At 47.2% G+C, this 18,220-nt stretch overlaps 1 protein-coding gene across 2 annotated transcripts in view; it reads right to left on the reverse strand.

The window, feature by feature from the left end:
- The window catches only part of ERI3 (ERI1 exoribonuclease family member 3), a 97,069-nt gene that overhangs the window by 64,367 nt on the left and 14,482 nt on the right, over positions 1-18,220 (reverse strand). For both annotated transcript variants that reach the window (XM_021404033.1, XM_021404032.1), the window contains exons 3-5: positions 12,171-12,287; positions 8,428-8,487; positions 6,560-6,651 (exon numbers count right to left, since the gene is read on the reverse strand). In XM_021404033.1, the coding sequence (XP_021259708.1) occupies positions 6,560-6,651; positions 8,428-8,487; positions 12,171-12,287 (269 nt within the window). The remainder of the gene's footprint in view (positions 1-6,559; positions 6,652-8,427; positions 8,488-12,170; positions 12,288-18,220) is intronic.

The raw sequence follows: 18,220 nt of genomic DNA on the forward strand, positions 1-18,220 counted from the left end.
GGTCTGTGCCAGCCAGGAGCTCCAGGAGGAAAGGGACTGAACCCATCCAGGAAAATGGCTCCCAACAGGAAACAAGCATGCAAACAATTAAAATGCTTTCAAGAAAGCCACCGAGTTATGCCAAGCTCGTCTAGAACAAAGAGGCTGCTTCCAGGCTAGCAGTATTTTTCAAGCAGAGCTCTCCAACCTGAGCAGCCATGAGCACGCTACTCCCAGCAAAGCCAGTGGGAAGGCAGCAGTGATGCCAACACACAACCACATTGCTTTGGCTGGGAGCTCAGAAGAGCTGAGATCCAAAGGGAGACAGCTGACATTTCAGCCCCAGCATGAAACACTACAGATGTCTAGTGCTAGAAAAATTAAGCTTTTTGAAGTAATAAGGAAAAGTCACACTTGATGAAGCTACTCCTCATGCTGCACACACCCGAAATCAGATGATAAGGAGTCCTCCAGTGGTTTCTCCTTTACGGTCCTCAAGTCAGCCAGCTTTCTGATCCCTCAGGGCATGAGGTAACCATGATGTCGAGTTGCTATCAGAGGCCTCTCATACATGCACAGAAGACCAGGGGTGCTTTTTACCAAATACCCATTACAGATGCATTGGTTTTGCAGCCGTTTTGCCTAAATTCATTGTAACACTGGACAAAAAATTCATGTTAGAGATTTCTGTTGCAGAAGGAATTATCTTTCCCTGCTGTATGATAAGACGATACTGAGACCGATGGCTCACATTCAGTCTAGAGTCATTGTCCAAATACAGCTTGCATTACTTTATCCAAGCATGGAAAATCCACCTTCTCCATTTGTTACCCCACCTCAAGGGTTCACTGCTGGAAATGAAGTATGTCATGCAACACCTGTCTAATTTTCCCCTACACCATGAATTTATTTCAAGTTTCTGCACCAACTTCTTTGGCACTGATTCCCAAGCAACAGAATCCATGATCCACAGCGTGCGTCAGGCATCACAGACCTTTGGCAACTACAGCCCTGACTATGACAAACATCTCTGCTATGATGTGCCAGGCAAGTAGCAGACCTGAAAGTGACAGTCCATTGCATGACGATCCCTGTACAAAGATTTCATGTCCAAAAACGTAATGCAGAGGCTAAGAATGCAAAGGCATTCTCGCAGTTGCACATCTTGGTGTTGCTCCCAAGAAGCTTCATGCAACCAACGCATTTCAAACAAAGGCAGGAACAGGAGACAGGTGGGGAACTGCTGCAGAAGGACAACAAAAATCAAGGGTGCAAAACTAATTTTAAATAAGCATTGTACACCCTTATTTTTAAGGGGGAAACCTTAAAAATCCAAGATTTATTTTGCATCTCTGATATCATTTCCTTTAAAAACAAAAAGCTGGCCTGCAGGGTCACAGAAGTGAATGGGGTCAGTGCTACTCCCTGTAAGTGCTAGAGAAGAGCATGCTCATAAGGCTCCCTTGCTTAGCTCCGGCAATGCACTTTAGGATGTAATTACATGAACAACTCCATCAGCAGAGCTGACTCAAAAGGTTCCTGACCCTGGATATTCAGTCCCGTCCCTGCACTGCAGTTCACCACCCACTTCTTGAGCCAATGTAACCATGTGAAAGGATATACCACAGGCTTGGTCAGCAAAACAATCTGCATTGAAGCAACAAAAAAGCTAATCCAAAGATTTTAGTTGGAATTATTGTCTTATTTTTAAAGGCAGATTACTATATTTCTGTTACCACCTCTTCTCTGCTACCCCTCAAAGCCACTCTCTGAACCTACCTCCTGTGATGCCGTCACCTAACCAGCTCACCCTATAACTTCTCTTGCCTGTTCCCATAGCTACCCAAGCAGCACCATGCACCCAACTCAGGGGCTGCCTGCAACTTCTGCCACAGGCAGAGACTGCTGACCCCCTCCCATTCCTGTGATAAAGAACAGCATGCACAAGGGACACCAACACTGTCAATTCTTTGTCTTCTTCATGACCTAACGCTGATCCCAAACCAAGTCACCAGGACAGAAAGCCAGAAAGACCAGTCCACTGATACACTCTGAGCTGGTCTCAGAAGGCAAGTGTCCTCCCAGCCAGTGCCACTTGCACAGGAAGGACTAAAAGAGTAACAAAGAATTAAGCAGTGGTATAATTCATTGCTCAGAATTTACTAACGTGCAATCTAGCAAGAGCACCAAGGGCTATAAACATTTCAAGACACTTCACAGTGTTATATCACTGCATTAGAGAGTACTTGCATTTCAACACTTATTTAAGAAAATAAAAAACTTCTGAGCAGTAGTTTCCTGTAAAGAAATAAATTAGCACTTTGTGATCAGCCACAGTAAGTGCAGTACAAACATCTTCACACTGGAGGTACACAGAGCAAAGCCTATGCGTGCTTTTACTCTTCTGATGCGTTTGCAGAATGATCCGAACCTGGACGGAGAAGGACTGACTTGTGCTTTTGACATTAAGGTGTAGCTCTGAGGTTCAGCAGATGTGGCTTCGGCTCCTTTCCCTGCCTCTACCTGCATGCATGATGCATGTGTGACCATAGCCCTATCACCTAACCGCCCCGCGTCTCAGCTCTGTAGCAGGAACACACACTGAAAACATTCCTTTGGTCGCCAGGATTAATTCACGTTGCGCTTACAGAGCGGGTAAAATGGTTCCACACATGGAGGGAGGCAATTTGACATTTCAGAAGAGAGAAACCACACTAAAGAGCTTACAATGCAAGGGCTCAACCTCGGCAGACTCTGAGTACCCTCTCTTTCCGCTAAAATCATCTCCTGCAGTCAGCGGCTCCCTCAGCCCTGCAGGGGTACGTTACCCTCACTACTCAATGCCACATCAATGTGATTTGTTTAACCACCAGCAGCAGTTCCACCTGAGTGCAGGAGGAGGTCCTGGCACTAAAGCTGGGTCCGAATCCGGCCCCGGAGCTTTTCAACTTGGAGGAGAGCTCCTTGCAACAGGCTGAAGGAATCCTCCCGCTGTGCCCGAGGACCGTGTGCCTAACGAGGCTGTATCCCCACTCATATTTTAGCTTGGCAGGTCTGGTGCTCCTTTCATCTTTTGCTTCAGGTAGCTCTCTTTAATTAATAACATTTCTGTGTCGGCACAGGGAACTTTCCACCCAGAATGAATGGCCTTCTCTCATTAGAACCACGACTGTCATGATGTATTCAAGAGCAGGAGTGTGATTCATTCCCTTGTCTGGGAATGAGGGGTGCTGCTGGGGGGTGGAGGGGAGAAGTCTCTGTAATGAGTGACTGATATTTGCTGAAGCTGAGATGCGACTCTGTCGGCTTGAACTGCCTTGTCAGGACATGCCTTCAGAAAGGTGATGTTCCTACTCAAGAGGTTTTCCTCATTAAAGAAATTGCATCTTAACAAGAGGGAAGGGGAGGGGCGGCAGGAGAGCTGCTGTCTCCCCGACTCCAGCCTGGCTCAGAGCTGAAAGCTGGCAGCCAGCAGCACTCCGTTTCAGAGCCTTCTCTCCAGCAGCAGCAGCAGCCAAATCTTCCAGCAGCAACTTTCTTTTGTGTTTTGCTCCATGACCATGACAAATCTACGAGGAGCAGAGCAGAGGATCTCAACTGGTGCCTCTACGAGCCCTTCCCAGGTGCATGTCCTTTTCCCAGCTCCCTGTGACTGGTGCTCAGTGGGAAGCCAGGCAGAAAGAGCTCTGTGATCTACCAGGAAAGCTCTGATCCTCAAGAAAAATCAAGTGTGCAGCCACACAACACCTCATTCTCTGAAGACTCCTAAGGCTTCACAGGTCCTTTAGCAGCTGAGCATCCATCTTGAATGCTGCAGGACTCCCTCATCAGAGCTCTGCACCTTGGCAAACACTGTTCCTCTTGTGCTTTTCTCTCAGCTGAGCACTACACATGTTGCAACTCCTGGCTTTGACGGGGTTATTTACCCACCTTGTCCCCACATCCACCACTGGATGGTGACAGGCCGGTAGGTTCTCCTCCGTGACCCAGCCACCACACCAAATCCAATTAGCTCATCTCAGTGTGCTTCCCGGTGCCCTTGCACCTGCAGGAAGCACCCACAGCAGACAGGCCTGTCCAGAAGACATCGTTCCCCAGCACATGTAGAGCAGCACACGTAGACTGAAGCCAAGCAATCCCAAGTCTTTGTTGGAGAACAAAGCTGCACAGTTTTCTAACAACAGCCAAGCTAAGGACAAGGAACTACAAACCACATCAGACACTAGTAAGAGGAACACAGCTTGCTCCAGAACTCCTCTAGAACCCAGTGGGATTTTCACCATGCAATGCGTCCAAGGACACACTCCTCCAAACTTGGACAAGTAGCACCACCTCCCCTCTCCGTCCCAGTACCTTCAGCGCCAAGCGCGTGGACTCCACTTGGTAGAACAGGGCACCAGCAACACTGCAAGTCTTTTAGGGAAGCACAAGGTAATTCCCTGGAATACTTCCTAAATGTTCCACCTCTCTGAGGATGCATCTCCCTGTCTAAGCAGCCTTGTTTCAGCTCTGTGCCTTCCCTCTTTAAAAAGAGATGCTCAGTTCTGCTTTGCTAAACCCTATTTGGCAATGTGTCTAAACACACGCAAACTTAATTAGTTTAGGAGGGAGACTCGGCATTTGTGGTGACGGATAAAAGTAATGGGAAATGAGACAAGTCAGAGCTGGCAGGGAGTCCTCACTCAAGCCTCATTCACTGGCATGGAGCTAATCAGATGTGACGCTGCATGCTGCTGCACCCAATCGGTGGCAGAGCAGTGCGATGCGCTACTCACTGAGCGTCTGCAGCCAGGCTCCCTGTATCTGTGGTTGGAAACACAAAATGTATTTTCTGCTCTGCCCTGGAGACGCTTCAGGATTGAATTCTGAAGTTAATGGTTTAAAACATTTTTTTAAAACAAGAGGGAGAAATGAACCACTCACTGCAGCCTTGTGGCCAGGAGTGGAGTGTTCTTTTCCAGCTGACTAGTGAGGCACAATCCATGCAAGAGACCGCTGCAAATGGCAAATCAAGTATCTGGGCTCCAGAGCTGCGTGTCCTGCTGGCCCAGCTCACCCCACAGCCCCTGTGGCTCACCAGAAACAGGGTATCTTCACTGTGTTTCCCCACTATCAGCCTCTGAAGAAAGAAAAACGCAGAAGGTTGCCTATTTCATACAGACACTGAGATAGGATGTCATTATCTGGGAACTTTGTTAGCCTGGCGTGAAAGGGATGGAAGGACGGGCTTTGAAACATGGCAAATCACAGATGTTCCTCACAAGCATCACCAAAAGCAGTAAACTGGACTCTCAAAACAGCAACAGAGAAGGAAAGAGCCAAGAAAAAGAAGAGATGGGAAATAGATGATTAGCACATCCCTGCAGCTGTCTTTGTGTTGGTCTCTAATGAATGTTTAATGGTGATTTACTAAGAAAAACACATTAAAACAGTGACAGAGGAACTGGCGATATACTCATACACAAGTTCTGGTCGTGACCCCAGCAGAGTCCCAGCAAATTCTGACTCAAAAGAGCATGGCAAATTCCTCATCTCCACTAGCGCTTGTGCTGCTGCTTCGATCCTCGTATCTCATGCCTCACTAATCATACCATGAGGAAGCAAGGAGCTGCCACTCTACAAAGACCACTCTGCAGGGAAGGAACCGGTGCTGATTGCTCCCTGGCAGTGTGCAGTTTATTTAGGCTTCCAACTTGTGGAAACCAACGTCACAGTGAACACCAAGTAACACTACTAACGAGTTGTGGATGTCAGCTTAGCTTCGTATGTGTCAAGTCCAGGCTTTACTGATGTGCTAACAACAGGAGCCTTTACCCAGCACTGAGGAAATGAAAAGCTGAAGCAAGTTTACAGCAATCCAGGTGCATTCAGCACAATATGATAATACTCTGCAAATACCTTACAGATTAGATTAACTTCATTCTTAGACACAACTCCAATTCTTGAAAATCACATTTCTAGATTGCTGGTCTAGCTGTTTTCATGAGAAAATATGCACATACGCCAGTACTTGTAGACCCCAGCGCAGGTCCCCACCTGGTACTCTCTAGATACCAGTCACCCCCCTCATGAACATGACCTCAGTGATACAAAATACCAATGAAGCATGTCAGACTTGGCTTGTACTCTTTTTCCAAAGACTACTTTGATTCACATCCAGTCAATGTGCCAAGATGACAGGGAGAAGGCTTTGCATGCCAAAGTCAGGTAAGGACTATTGCTTGATTTGAGTGTTCAGAAATGGAGTTTCATTCGTGTGCTCAGGGATAATCATCCCTTTGGAAAATACGTTGGCTAAAAACAGGAAATATCACAAAGCCCCAGTTTAAACCTTTCTTGGGGTTACAAAAGGATTCATTTGCTATAGGGATTATCCTGGGCAACAATCTGGCACTATGCCTAGCACCTACCTGTCTTCTTAAACAACCCTCCACTCCCAATTATGCACAGCGAACAACGATTTCCCTGAAAAATAAAGACTGGGGACAGTCGGAGGCTTGTAAGGACAAAGATATCCACATTACAGGCAAGCATGGAGCAATAAAGCCCAGAAAAAACCTCCCTCCCTTTCCATACTCACATCACTTTCAAATCCCAGTCTCCACAGGTCACAAAAATCGACTTGACGCTGGGATCTAAGAGGCCTTCCTTCGCCATCCACTCGTCGACCCTCTGAAAGGAAGGCAAGAAAAGGGGATGAGTTTTGCAGAGACAGGCCGAGCCACAACAGTTAAACTCAGATAAGCTGCTTGCAATCAAGAGAGAAGAAAATTGTGATCTTATCCACTCCTCTCCCTCTCTCTCCTCTTTTTGCTTGCCATCTGAACAACAGCACGTTTGGACCTTTGAAGATTTCTGATAGGAGACATCAGGCAACCACAGCAGAGATGATCTTATCAGGCACCACAGCCGCTCTGCTCACAGAGGGATGGAAGTTGTGCAGCCTTAACGGGACAATACGGCTGTACTGTTACCTGGCATTCCTCCACTTCTCCTCTCCCTGTACCAAATGGGCTTGTAGGGATCTCAACCTGTGTCCCCTCCAACCAAGAAGAACGCGCTTATTTCTTAAAGCTCTCCATTGAGGCCTGGGGGAGGGCAAGAGAAGCCAAAGCAAGAGGCTCCACCATGGCCCTCCAGGCATCAGGCTGAGAACTGAAGGGAATCAGAGAGCAAAACAGATTTGAGCAGGAGCTTCTGACTACCTGCTTGAATACCCAGGGAAACGCAAGCATCCTGGGATGGCATCCCTCACCCACAGCATTGCTCACACACTCCACTTCACACAAAGGATATGGGAGAGGGGGAGAGACAAAGGACTGGGTACATCTGAGCACTGCAGCAGTCACAGTCAAAGGCAGGTGTCCTCCCTCCCTCTCCCAGGTTTTTTTTCTCTCCTTCCTCCTTACAATTCATTCAACATGGGTTTCAAGTGAGCCCAGTATCCCCAGCAAACTTCCCACAGGGACAGATGTTCTGGATCCACTTCACAAACGGGCCACAATAATCTGGAGGATGCATACCCACCTCAAGGAGAAACGAAGCAGAACTAACCTAGGCTAACCCCCCCGAGAAGACATTCATTCCAGCTAGGACAGCCCTCCTGGGAGCAACCACCCCAAAGAAGAATGGACCTGCACCTCCAGGATCTGTCAGCAAAGCTCCTGCTGCAACCCTGCTGAACTCTGATGTGAGTGCCCATGAAGTGCTGTCTCCATGGAGGATTTTAAAGCCTTTAATTTGATTTCTTCACATAAGCAATTGTTACAATTATTCTGATTAGGAACAATTAGGTAACACAGCAGCGGAAATCCTGACAGAGACAATGCATTGAGCAGCAACCTGCAGCCCGAGCAGGCTCTGCTTGGGGAGGTTTCCTTCATTATTTGACTACCAACAAAAGCTATTGATGGAGAAACACTTCCAAGCTAATTAAGCTCTAAATGCTGTAGGAATTCAACATTAAGCAGATGGCATTATTAGGGCTATATCTGCATTTGCAAATCCTCCAGATTAGATTTTAGAGGCATTTTCCTTCGATGCTACATGTATTATTTAGCATTTAAATAGGTAGAAAAAAATTAATTTAATAAAATGCTGAGAGAGAGGAAGGAAAAAAGGCAGAGCTTCCAGAGCAGTGGTCTCAAGCAACGCCTCGGTCCTTTAAAACTGGCTCAAGCAAGAATCGCCTCTTCTCCTATCTGCTGGCAAGAGTTTGGATATCTTGTCAGCACCCTTGACATGAACAGCTGGAAATGACAGATCAATGGTTCAATACTCTCAGCAGCGTGTCACCGACGTGACAGCAAATGTTATTCTAATGAAGCTGTAATCATAGTCAAATTACGCGGTTCGATTCTCAGCGAGGGGAGGGTGCAGGGAAAGAGATGAAGAGGAGACGACAGGACTAGAGGTCAGAGTTCAGGAAATAAAGGTTACTCTGCTTACCTCAAGCACTTGCTGGAGGCTCGGCTGCCCATCCACCATGCCTTGAATAATCCCAGTCAGCTGAAACGAGAGACAAACAGAAAGCAGCCATCAGAGCAGCACTCAAAAGATCATTAGAAAGGTCTCCTCTGCTGTCCTTCTCCCTGCAAACAAAACATGCTCCTGTGACCCGCGTGGGGGCTGCCGAGGGATCAGCCACAGCAGAGCCACAGGCAAAGGCAGAGCTCCATCCCAAACACAGAGAAGTACAGGGCTCCTGCCCATCCCCACAGAACAATGAACTCCCAGTGGGACAGGAGGCACTCAGGGAGCAGCAGTGCCGCTGCACGGCCTGACAGAGTGTTCCAGAGCAGCCCCTTCCCAGTTCTTCCTGTTCTGATGAGCCCTACTGGGGGCTCTGGGCATGCCCCTGGTACTGGGATGACACCACACTATCACTCAGTGGGAACCAGTGGGAATCCATTCATTCCCGGTGTTGAGCAACAAACCATTGCAGCGGGATGGCTTGGCTGCTGAAGGGTAGGCACACACACAGACAGATGCGGTCTCATGGGCCTCCGCCTGTGATAGCTTGAGGCACACAGCAGATAATTTTTCTGTCTGCCTTCCAACTGACAAAACTGTCTTTTAACATATCGAATATTGGAGGTCAGTAGCTTGCCATCAATGCACCCAAGTAATTAAAAAAATCATTATTATAACAAGTGCACACTCCAGTATTTCCCTTCATCTGGCACTTTCCAGGGGACCAGCATGGCCTCCTGCACAGAACCAAGGGGCTCTGCTACAACATGGCAGCTGGAAGCAGCTCCGCTGCTTTACCTCTCTGTTCCATTGGCTGCTTGGCTTACAGCACTGAACTCAGAAGAGGAACAAGAAAAAAAAAAAAAAAGATTAAACTCCAATTAAACTGTAATTGCATTTAATGAATACCAAATACCTGACTCGCTGAATAAGCTGCAAGTGGAGAGATTATTTTCTCATCGTGACTTCCATGCAATGGTAATATATACCTTTTAGGGAAAGTATTCTAATTTTAAGAATGCAGAGTTCCTCTAGGTGGGTTTCTCAAGTTCATCAAGTCATTATAAGGTGGAATTTTAAGGAAGTGGAGGGACACAGACACTCATATCCTAGAAACTGTTTTCATATTAATCTGTATTTTAATTGGATAACAGCTGCTGCCTGCAGACTCCCCATATTCTAAGAGGCAAATAGATTTAGGAGATTAGCATGCAGCTCTTCAAAGTGGTTTTTAAAGCGTTCTGGCTGGTTTCTCCCCCTCCTCGCTGCCTCTCTCCCCACACATTTGCCTGGCACAGGGGGACAGCTCCAGCCTGACCACAGGAAGCGCATGAAGGATAGGTACAATTCATCGCCAGAGACTGCCCAAAGGGGACCAGGATCCTACCTTCCCATCCTTTGTCACCTTTTCTGCTCTCAGTTACGTACATCACCCATAACACCCACTCAGGTGCACTAGCTTTCTGCAGTATTATCTGATCCCACAGTTTTGATAAAATATAAAAACATCAAATTGCACCATTGTAAAGTTTTGCTGGCGATTCCAAGAAACACATGGTATTTGGGAACATAAACAAGCGATAAGGCATTTATCTTTCTGTACTTTTATTGTCTGTTCCTTCAGGAAAAAAAAAAATCAATAAAAATTAATCATAAAAAGAGAGCAAAGTACCATGAAAAAGCCTGAACAAGCACCTCATGTGTAGAGGGAACCTGTCATTTCAGCTCCTGGTATGAGCTTTCCTGGGCTTCAAACCACCTGTATCTTCCAAAAGGGCATGAGGAGCTTTTTCTCCTCACCTTCCCTGCCTGAAAGTTCTGCACACTCTTCATCAGAACCAAGCCTTAAGGCTCGTGTCCAGCAGAACCAGGCCAAGAGATATGGGATCAGAAAAAGGCTACAGAATGAAGCAGCATGGAAGGCGTGTTCCCAGCACTGGTGTGGGAGGTTGGAGGAACCTCTCGAAGCCAGGGTACAGTTCAGCCACCCCAAAACCGAAGCAGAGTGATGCCCTGAAGGCGACCACAAGCCCTCCTCCCTTGCAGACACACTTTTTGTGTTGTTTTCTTCAGGAAGAGGAGCGCGAGAGATGCTCCAGACCAGAGGAATAACATCGGGTGGCCCTGGTGAGCCTCCCACACCCAGTCCTTCCCAAAGAGTGCAACCACTTCCCGGCAAAGCGATGGGCAGGGAGAAGAAAAGCAGCAGCACAGCAGCCAGGCTCCCGTGCAGCATCAACACTGCTGTTTTTTGCACCAGAGTTTATCTGGGAAACCATCGTATTTCTACTCCAAGACAGTTTGCTGATTACCTAAACACTTGTCTCTGGTGTACGATCTGATAATCGGGCCTGGTCTTTCTTTGTAGACAAAGAGGCCAATAAATCTCACCCTTTGTAAGTAGAGGTGCCTAGACAAAGCCCTTTACTGGCATTTAGCAAAATGGGTATTTTTCAGACAACAGAAACCAGCTGAAAGCTGATGGCAAGTTCTGGAGCTGTGCAGGCAGGGGCTGTGCTGGAGTGGGATACACAGCGCAGCTGGTGCTGCTCCTGGGGCTCCCTATGTTTCTCAAACCCCGTAGGTTTCTACAGTACCTCTGAAAAACCAGTGCCAGAGACAAATGAATGGCGTGGGGGAAGGTTACAACAGAGGAATTCCTAGGAAAAGGAATGTAAGTAGGAGTGAATAAGTGAGATGACTTCTCTAGAAATCCAATGACACACAGCACTTACCTTCCAGGCCTTGTTCTAGAAGGGAACATTGCTCTTAGGTGCAAGCTGTGATATCTATCACAGCAGACATTTCTACCAGCATACGTCCAGCAAGCCTCCTGTGCATAGGGGCAACCCAAGTAGTTGTCCAGCCTTCTGGTGTTAAGGTTGCAAAAACATTTCCAATGTAGCTATAAATGTATGAAAACAGGGCCTTCTGAAAGTCCCTCTCCTGGGAATAATGTTCTCAGCGCTCAGTCTTTTTTTTTTTTTTTTTCTCTCCCTTTTAGTTTAAATAAAATATCTTTGGATGGTTTTTAGCTACAGGAGAAAGGAAGAGAGAAACGTGTATGTGTGTGTATGTTTTAACAATGTGCAAATATGGACGGGGCTGACTGGTCCTAAAGAAGGCTCCACTTAACACGCAGAAGTCACTTGGAAGCAGTTGCTACATGCAGGACAAGCGTGTCAAAAGAGAACGCAGCCACAGAGAATGGAGAAAACACATCATGGTGTCAGTGGTGCTGGATGTCACCAGGACAGAACAAAAAGCCCGGGTACCCCAAGCCCACAGTCAGTGCTTTAGCTGCTGATCTGGACAATATTAAAACAGTGACAAAAATCCAAAGCAAAAGGAACTTAAAAACTTTTGTGTAGATGCTCTGTGATCTCCCCCATCAAAGATCAGCACGGCACGATCCCAAAGAGCTTACATGGAGACTGCAGTGTTTTGTAGATCATCCAACACACAACAATGCGTTTTGTGGTCACCCAGGAATATGTTCATTAGTCGTAAACAGAACCGATCTCAGCTAGCAGGTTGTAACTGGATGATTATAACTCATGAACACAAAGAGAGACCTCTGCACACTGCTACAATGACATAAGAAGATCCCCTTGTCCTCAACACGAGGCAGGACAGTATGAGCAGAAGGCCCCAACCCTGGTGCAATGGAAACCTGCTCCCCACGGGACTCGGAGAACCGGGGAACCTTTGCACTTTACCTCTGTACAGAAGGGCGTAAGCTGGGGATGCACCACAGGCTGAACATACATGTGAAAGGTGGATTCGATTTCCATCGTCCTGCCATTCAGCTTCAGGATAGGGAATTCGATGATCTCCTGAATGGGGTGAGAAGAAGAGCAGCTGTTCACGTAAACCAAACAAATGGAAGCCCCGAACAGAGCCAAGCCCAATGCAAAGCTCCATGCTAGAGTGCAGTAGCCCAGGAGAGGTGAAATCAAAGTCACAAGGAACACTGCAGTGGGAGGAGAGGGACTGGAGCTCCCCCCAAGCCACTGCCACGGAACGCAGCACAGCAGCGCACCCTGCTTCATTTTCCCCTTTGCAGACAACTTATGCTGATAGGGAAATAAAAACGTTCTTCATCAGAAGAATGTTCAATTATTTGAATAATCAACAATCAAAAATTTACATGGACCTGTTAATAAAAAGTTTAAACAAATCCCGTTACGATGGATTTCACAATTATTAAAAAATACACACGAAATTAAAAAAGCCAACCGCCGAATAAAAGCGATAAAATCCTTTGTGTTTGCAGCCCTCCTTCTTCACTCCCTCTCCTCCTTCCAGTTTAATGCGAGAGGAGAAGCGACAATTTGTTTGGTGTCTTTAAAGAATAATTTGTCTATGTTATTTAATAGAGATGCATGGCACCGAGGTTCTGGAGTGCAAATGAGCCTGCTGAGTGATATCCACGCACCGAGCCTCTCAAATCACTTCTGGGGAGAAATGGAGAGGGGGAGAGAGAATAAAAAAAAATATTGCTTTTTAATATTCAAAAACAGTTTGCAAAATTTAATCAAAGCAGAGCAAAAGCTAACATTTTTACCACTTTGACATTTTTATTAGCGCTTTCATAAATTTTTAAAACATGAATGGAATTAGTTTAACAACAACAAAAAAAAAACTGCCTGAAAACATCTGGAAGAGACAACTAAGAAATAATACAAAAAAAATATATATATAATTCCTGTGAGTAAAATTAGCATGTGGAAGTGCAGTCGCAGCAGAGGAACTAACACCAGTTTGGACCCTGGCTGCAACCCCCACGACCCACAGAGGGAAATTAATGTGAGGTCATACGTGTGAGCTGATGACATCATGACACAGCAGTGGGTGGGTGAATGGAAACAGCAAATAATGTAAATAGAGGAAACACCCAACGTGTCCCTGGGAGGAGAGGTATCCGGCCCTAAGCAGGATGTGCTCTAGGGGGCACATGCCTGCAGGTTGGAGAAATGAATGGAATCAAGCGTTTGCGGTGCTGGAGTGCACAGAGGGAGGCAGCAAGCGGTCAGATGGCTTTGCAAGGACAGCTGTGCATGCACAGCAGTTTAGGGAGCATCCCTATCTGTGCTGTGTTACCTCCTGAAGGACTGGGAGGACCCGAGGATCCCACTGCTGAGAAGGGAAAGGGAGGAGGATACAGAGGGGAAAGGGCTGAGCACTGGCTGCCTGCAGCCAAAGGCACCGGCTACAGCCATGTGGCATCTCCCACGGAACAGGAAAAAGTGAGGCTGGATGAGGACACTGCTGAATGGGGCAATGGAGCCCCCAAGGGACCAGGAGCATCGCCAGGGGCTATGGAGCGGTGGGATGCTGACGTGCAAAGGCACTGCCTTCCAGCACTGACAGCAGGAAGCACTGCCAGGAGGGTCAGGTTAAAACGGGCCGAGGAAATAAAAACTAAATGCTACTAGAAATATGGAAAACTTAACAACATCCAGCGTTAGCGCAGGTCTGGGGAAGCACGCGGCCAGGCACTCAGGGTGGGACCCGCAGAGCAACTTCAGCTCGGGAGAAAGAGCAGCAGCTCTTCAGGGCTTATTTGGTCTGTTTTTAAGCAAGTGGTAAAGGAGCGTTCCCCAAAGGCTGTTTATCTGCACGCTTCCTATAGCGGAGATTTTTCCAGGCTCTGGCAGTGTTTGCTCCGTCGGTATCTAAGGCAACAGATCCCGGCCCCATGAAATCAGCCCCACTCCTAAGTAACAACGTTAGCCAGTCCTGCAATGAAATTTAACCTGTGACACCGCTGTACTTTTCATTTAAACTTTCATTTGGAGAGAAGCAGTGTTCGGAGACCCTGCAGTTTGTCCTGCTAATAAAGACAAGTGTTGGGACCTTTAAAGGTGCCATTCATCTTTTGCCTTTATTAAATTCAATTTTCTTAAGCCCATGATACATCATGAAATTAAGAGTTGACATTCCTGCAGAAACAAAAATATCTATCAAACATAAACAGAAAGGGAAAAAAAAAAAGAGGCCTCTATTACCAAGAATTTATGGCTTCAAGTTGATCTGTTGCCACTTTTTTCCCCCCTTCTTTTTTTTTTTTAACAAGCATATGGTTTGTTTTAGATATCCAAAATGTTATTACAGATCTAGGATTTCATTAGTAATTATGATGAAATGGCGAGCCTTAACACACACGCACCCCCCCAGCAGCCCGGTAAGCTCCATCCCTCCACCGAGTGCTTGCACCAGGTGAGAAAAGGAGCAGCGAGCAGCACAGGGAACTACAGCAGAGCCTCGGTGATGTCCCCTTTCCTTCCCATCGCTCTGACCCCGTGTCCCCATATGCCTCACGCGTTGCCGTCTCCCCCACCCAGCACCCTGCGTGTGCTGCAGTAATGCTGGGGGGGCCTGGAGCCAAGAGCTCCCAGCAGAACAAATGCCCCCGTTTGAATTCTGCGAGCGCCGCAATTAGGGGCTTTTATTTACCACTGCGAAGTAACTTGAAAGGAAATCCGGGATTCAAACCGGCGGCAATAAATAAGCAGCTTTTTATTTTCCTTCCCGCGCGGTGAAAAGTTGAACGTGGTTTGTGTGGGGAAATTCTGCACGCGGCTCCCAATTACGGGCATTTGCATTTATATTGTTAGAACACAGCGCTTCCAAAATCAATACTAACGCACTTACAGAGACATGGGCACCCTGTCCCTCCCTCCGCTGCTCCCCAAACTCCACAACAATAGAACCTCCAGAGCCGCAGGCTTACACGGATCCATTACCCAGCCCGCACTCTTTACAACAACCTTGCCTTTATGATTTCGTGGTAATTCAAACAAATCTACGTGACAGCTCGCTCAGATTTGCCTTGTTTCTTTAAACATTCCCTGAGAAGAGGTGCTGGGTGCCAGCAACGTGGCCGGCCCGTCCGCAGGGCACTACCCAGCAGCAGTGGACTTCCCTTTCAAAGGGATCTGAAAAATTCATGAGGCCATGAGGAATCAGTGCCATAAAGCCAGCCTCTCCCTGCCCAGACGCCTTAAATACAGCTCCCATCCCTACTACACCACAACACGGAGGGCAAGGACGCAGCTCTCTCAGTTTTCTTGACAATTAAAGCTCTGCACAAGCACACGGCTACACCTACTCAGTGTCTTCCTGCGGCAACGAGACCTCTGGGGTTTGGCAAAGAAAGCAGCCGAGGTTGCCCTCAGTCCTCAGCAGAACTTTTGTGCTCACCGCTTTGGATCCAGCAGGACTAGATGCACTCCGTGCCCTGCAGAACTCCCAGCTCTCAAAGCCCTCCAACACAGAAGCCCACGCGAGCTGAGGACAGGGCATACTCCAGGATGCTGATTTATATATTTGAGGAAGACCGTGTGGACAATTCCATCCTAAAACTACCAGGGAATAATTTATCCCTTACATCCACCCCCATCTGAAGAAGTTTAATAAACACGAGAATAAAAGATGCCCATAAAAATCAGAGCCGACTATTCAAAACGCAATAAAAACAAGCAGATGCCTTTGAGAGAAGAGGATTTTTTCCGGTAGGGCAAAGCATAAAACATCCTCCCAAAGACCACACTACACCTCCAAAGAGGTGCAGAAGGAAGAGACGAGGGGGTCCCATGGAGGGGACGCAGGCTCAGCACAGCTCATTTCCTTCAGCCATTTTTTCTTGTCCCCTCTTGAAAAACAAAAAGTCATTTTATGCACAAGGAGCTTATTTCTTAAACAAACACTCGTGGTTTTGATTTACACCACGGGCTGCTCCTAAATAATTTATGGCGGGTTAAATTTATTGCACAGCCCTGGCCGGCTGCAAATTCGAATTGCCAAATAATTAGATTTTAGGGCAATGCTTATAAATTATCCGCCGATTTGTCCGGACTTGTTTGTCAGTTGCTTTGTGCTTCGGGTCATCTTTGGCATTTCACTGTTTGTGTTTTAATTGCTGATTTACACTTTGACAGATGAGAGTTGATGCCTCCAAGATCCGGGTGGGTGCGGGGGGGGTGGCGAGGAGCAGGAAGAATCAGAGCTTTTAAAGCCTTGCGATTCTACTTTTTTTTCCAAGGCAATTAAAATGGAAAAGGGACACAGTAAGGACAGCACTACCCTTAACAGGTCTGCATCCCCTGTTTCCATCCTCTGCCTTAATTATTATTTTAACTAAAGCCCTTTCCAAGTGAGCAGCCTCACGCTGGCCCGCGGGGGCAGTAGCCGAGATGACCTCAGAGGTCTCTTCCCCGCTTCTAAATTTTTATTGAACTGCCCAAAACAAGTGCCACAAAGGCACTGGCGGACAGCGGGACTCCTGCTGGACCAAGGCTGCGCTGACTTCCCGAGGACGCAGACCAAAAATCAAAGCACGAGGGCACAGGCAGGAATGCGGAAAGATCATGAAGCACCAGGAGAAGATGCGAGGGCATCTTCTGCTCGCTGATCATTGGATATATCCACGGTTTCTTTCATCCCCTCTGCTCTTAGGATAACCTCACTTTCTACCCCCAACATTCAGGCAGAGGAACCTGATGCCAAAATCTGGATTTCCTCAGCTTGGAGCCGTCTTTCAAGTTCTGCACTGACACCAAACCCAGCTCAGGTTTTCAGGTGCTTCCTTACAACTATGAGGGTGAGGGACCATTTCTCTTTCTTTAATAGGAGCTGAAATTTCCATCTAATCACATGCCTCCAGGAGCCTGGGCTTTAAGAGACATCCAGTCCATGCACCTGCCTGAAGCCATCAGCATCTGCCCCTAAATCACTGCCGACTTTGTCTCGGCTGCTTTTACAGACTCCAATAAGAGAGACTCGCAGTCCTCAGGCACTCCATCTTAGTGCTTCATTAGTCTTATCAATGGAAAGTTTTTCCTAATGCCTAATCTGAATTTCCCTTGCTGTTGTTTAAATTCATGACTGCTCCTCCTCTCCAGAGCAGACACAGCTTAGAACACTGCATTTCCCTTTCTCCTAACAGAAGAGCTCACCATCCACGCCCCTCACGCAAGCACAGCCCCACGCAATGCCTTCCAGCCTGCGCTCACACTGGCGTGTTGCAGACCCCCAGTCACACTCACCCTCTCTCTCTGGGATCCTCTTGAAACGGTCTCAATTTTTAAAATATGGAGACTGAACTGAACAACTCCAGCCGAGATCCCTCCTTACAGGACCACAAACAGGAATGTCTCAAACATAGCATTTCACCTCTCAACTTAGGGCTCGTTCCATTCATGCTGCTATACCCGATGTTTTGACAGTAGGCTCACAACACTTGTCCTTCCACCCTGACCAAACCTTTGGCGGCCATTGCTCACAGACTGCTTCCTGCCTCTCATATCGCCTCACCTGTCAAAAACCACTGGTTTTGATTTTTTTTTTATTTTCATCTCCCCAGCTGCATGCAGCCATCAAGAATAAACCAGAACTCCCTCCTCTTACCACACCTGGGATGAGAAATAGAGACACGCCAACCTTTCAGCTCACCTTTTCGAGCACTGCTGACATATATTCAACCACCCAGAAAATCTCCACTGACACAGACAACAACAATTCAAGCCCAACAGTTTGGAGGGAAGTCAACACTCAAACCATGTTAAAAGCAGCACACACGAATTTTCAAGTATTATCTATTACAAGATGACAGCTATATTATATATCAATACATAAAAACATATAGATAGATAGATAGGTGGGAGTCCACTCCCTGCTGCTACAGGCAGCTGGCCTGTACATCCCCACTGCAGCATCATCGAATCATTTCAAGCTCCAACCTCTTCACCTGCTATTGAGCAGCACA

This window comes from Numida meleagris, chromosome 7 (assembly GCF_002078875.1).
Source record: "Numida meleagris isolate 19003 breed g44 Domestic line chromosome 7, NumMel1.0, whole genome shotgun sequence".
In the NCBI taxonomy this organism is placed as follows: Eukaryota; Metazoa; Chordata; class Aves; order Galliformes; family Numididae; genus Numida; species Numida meleagris.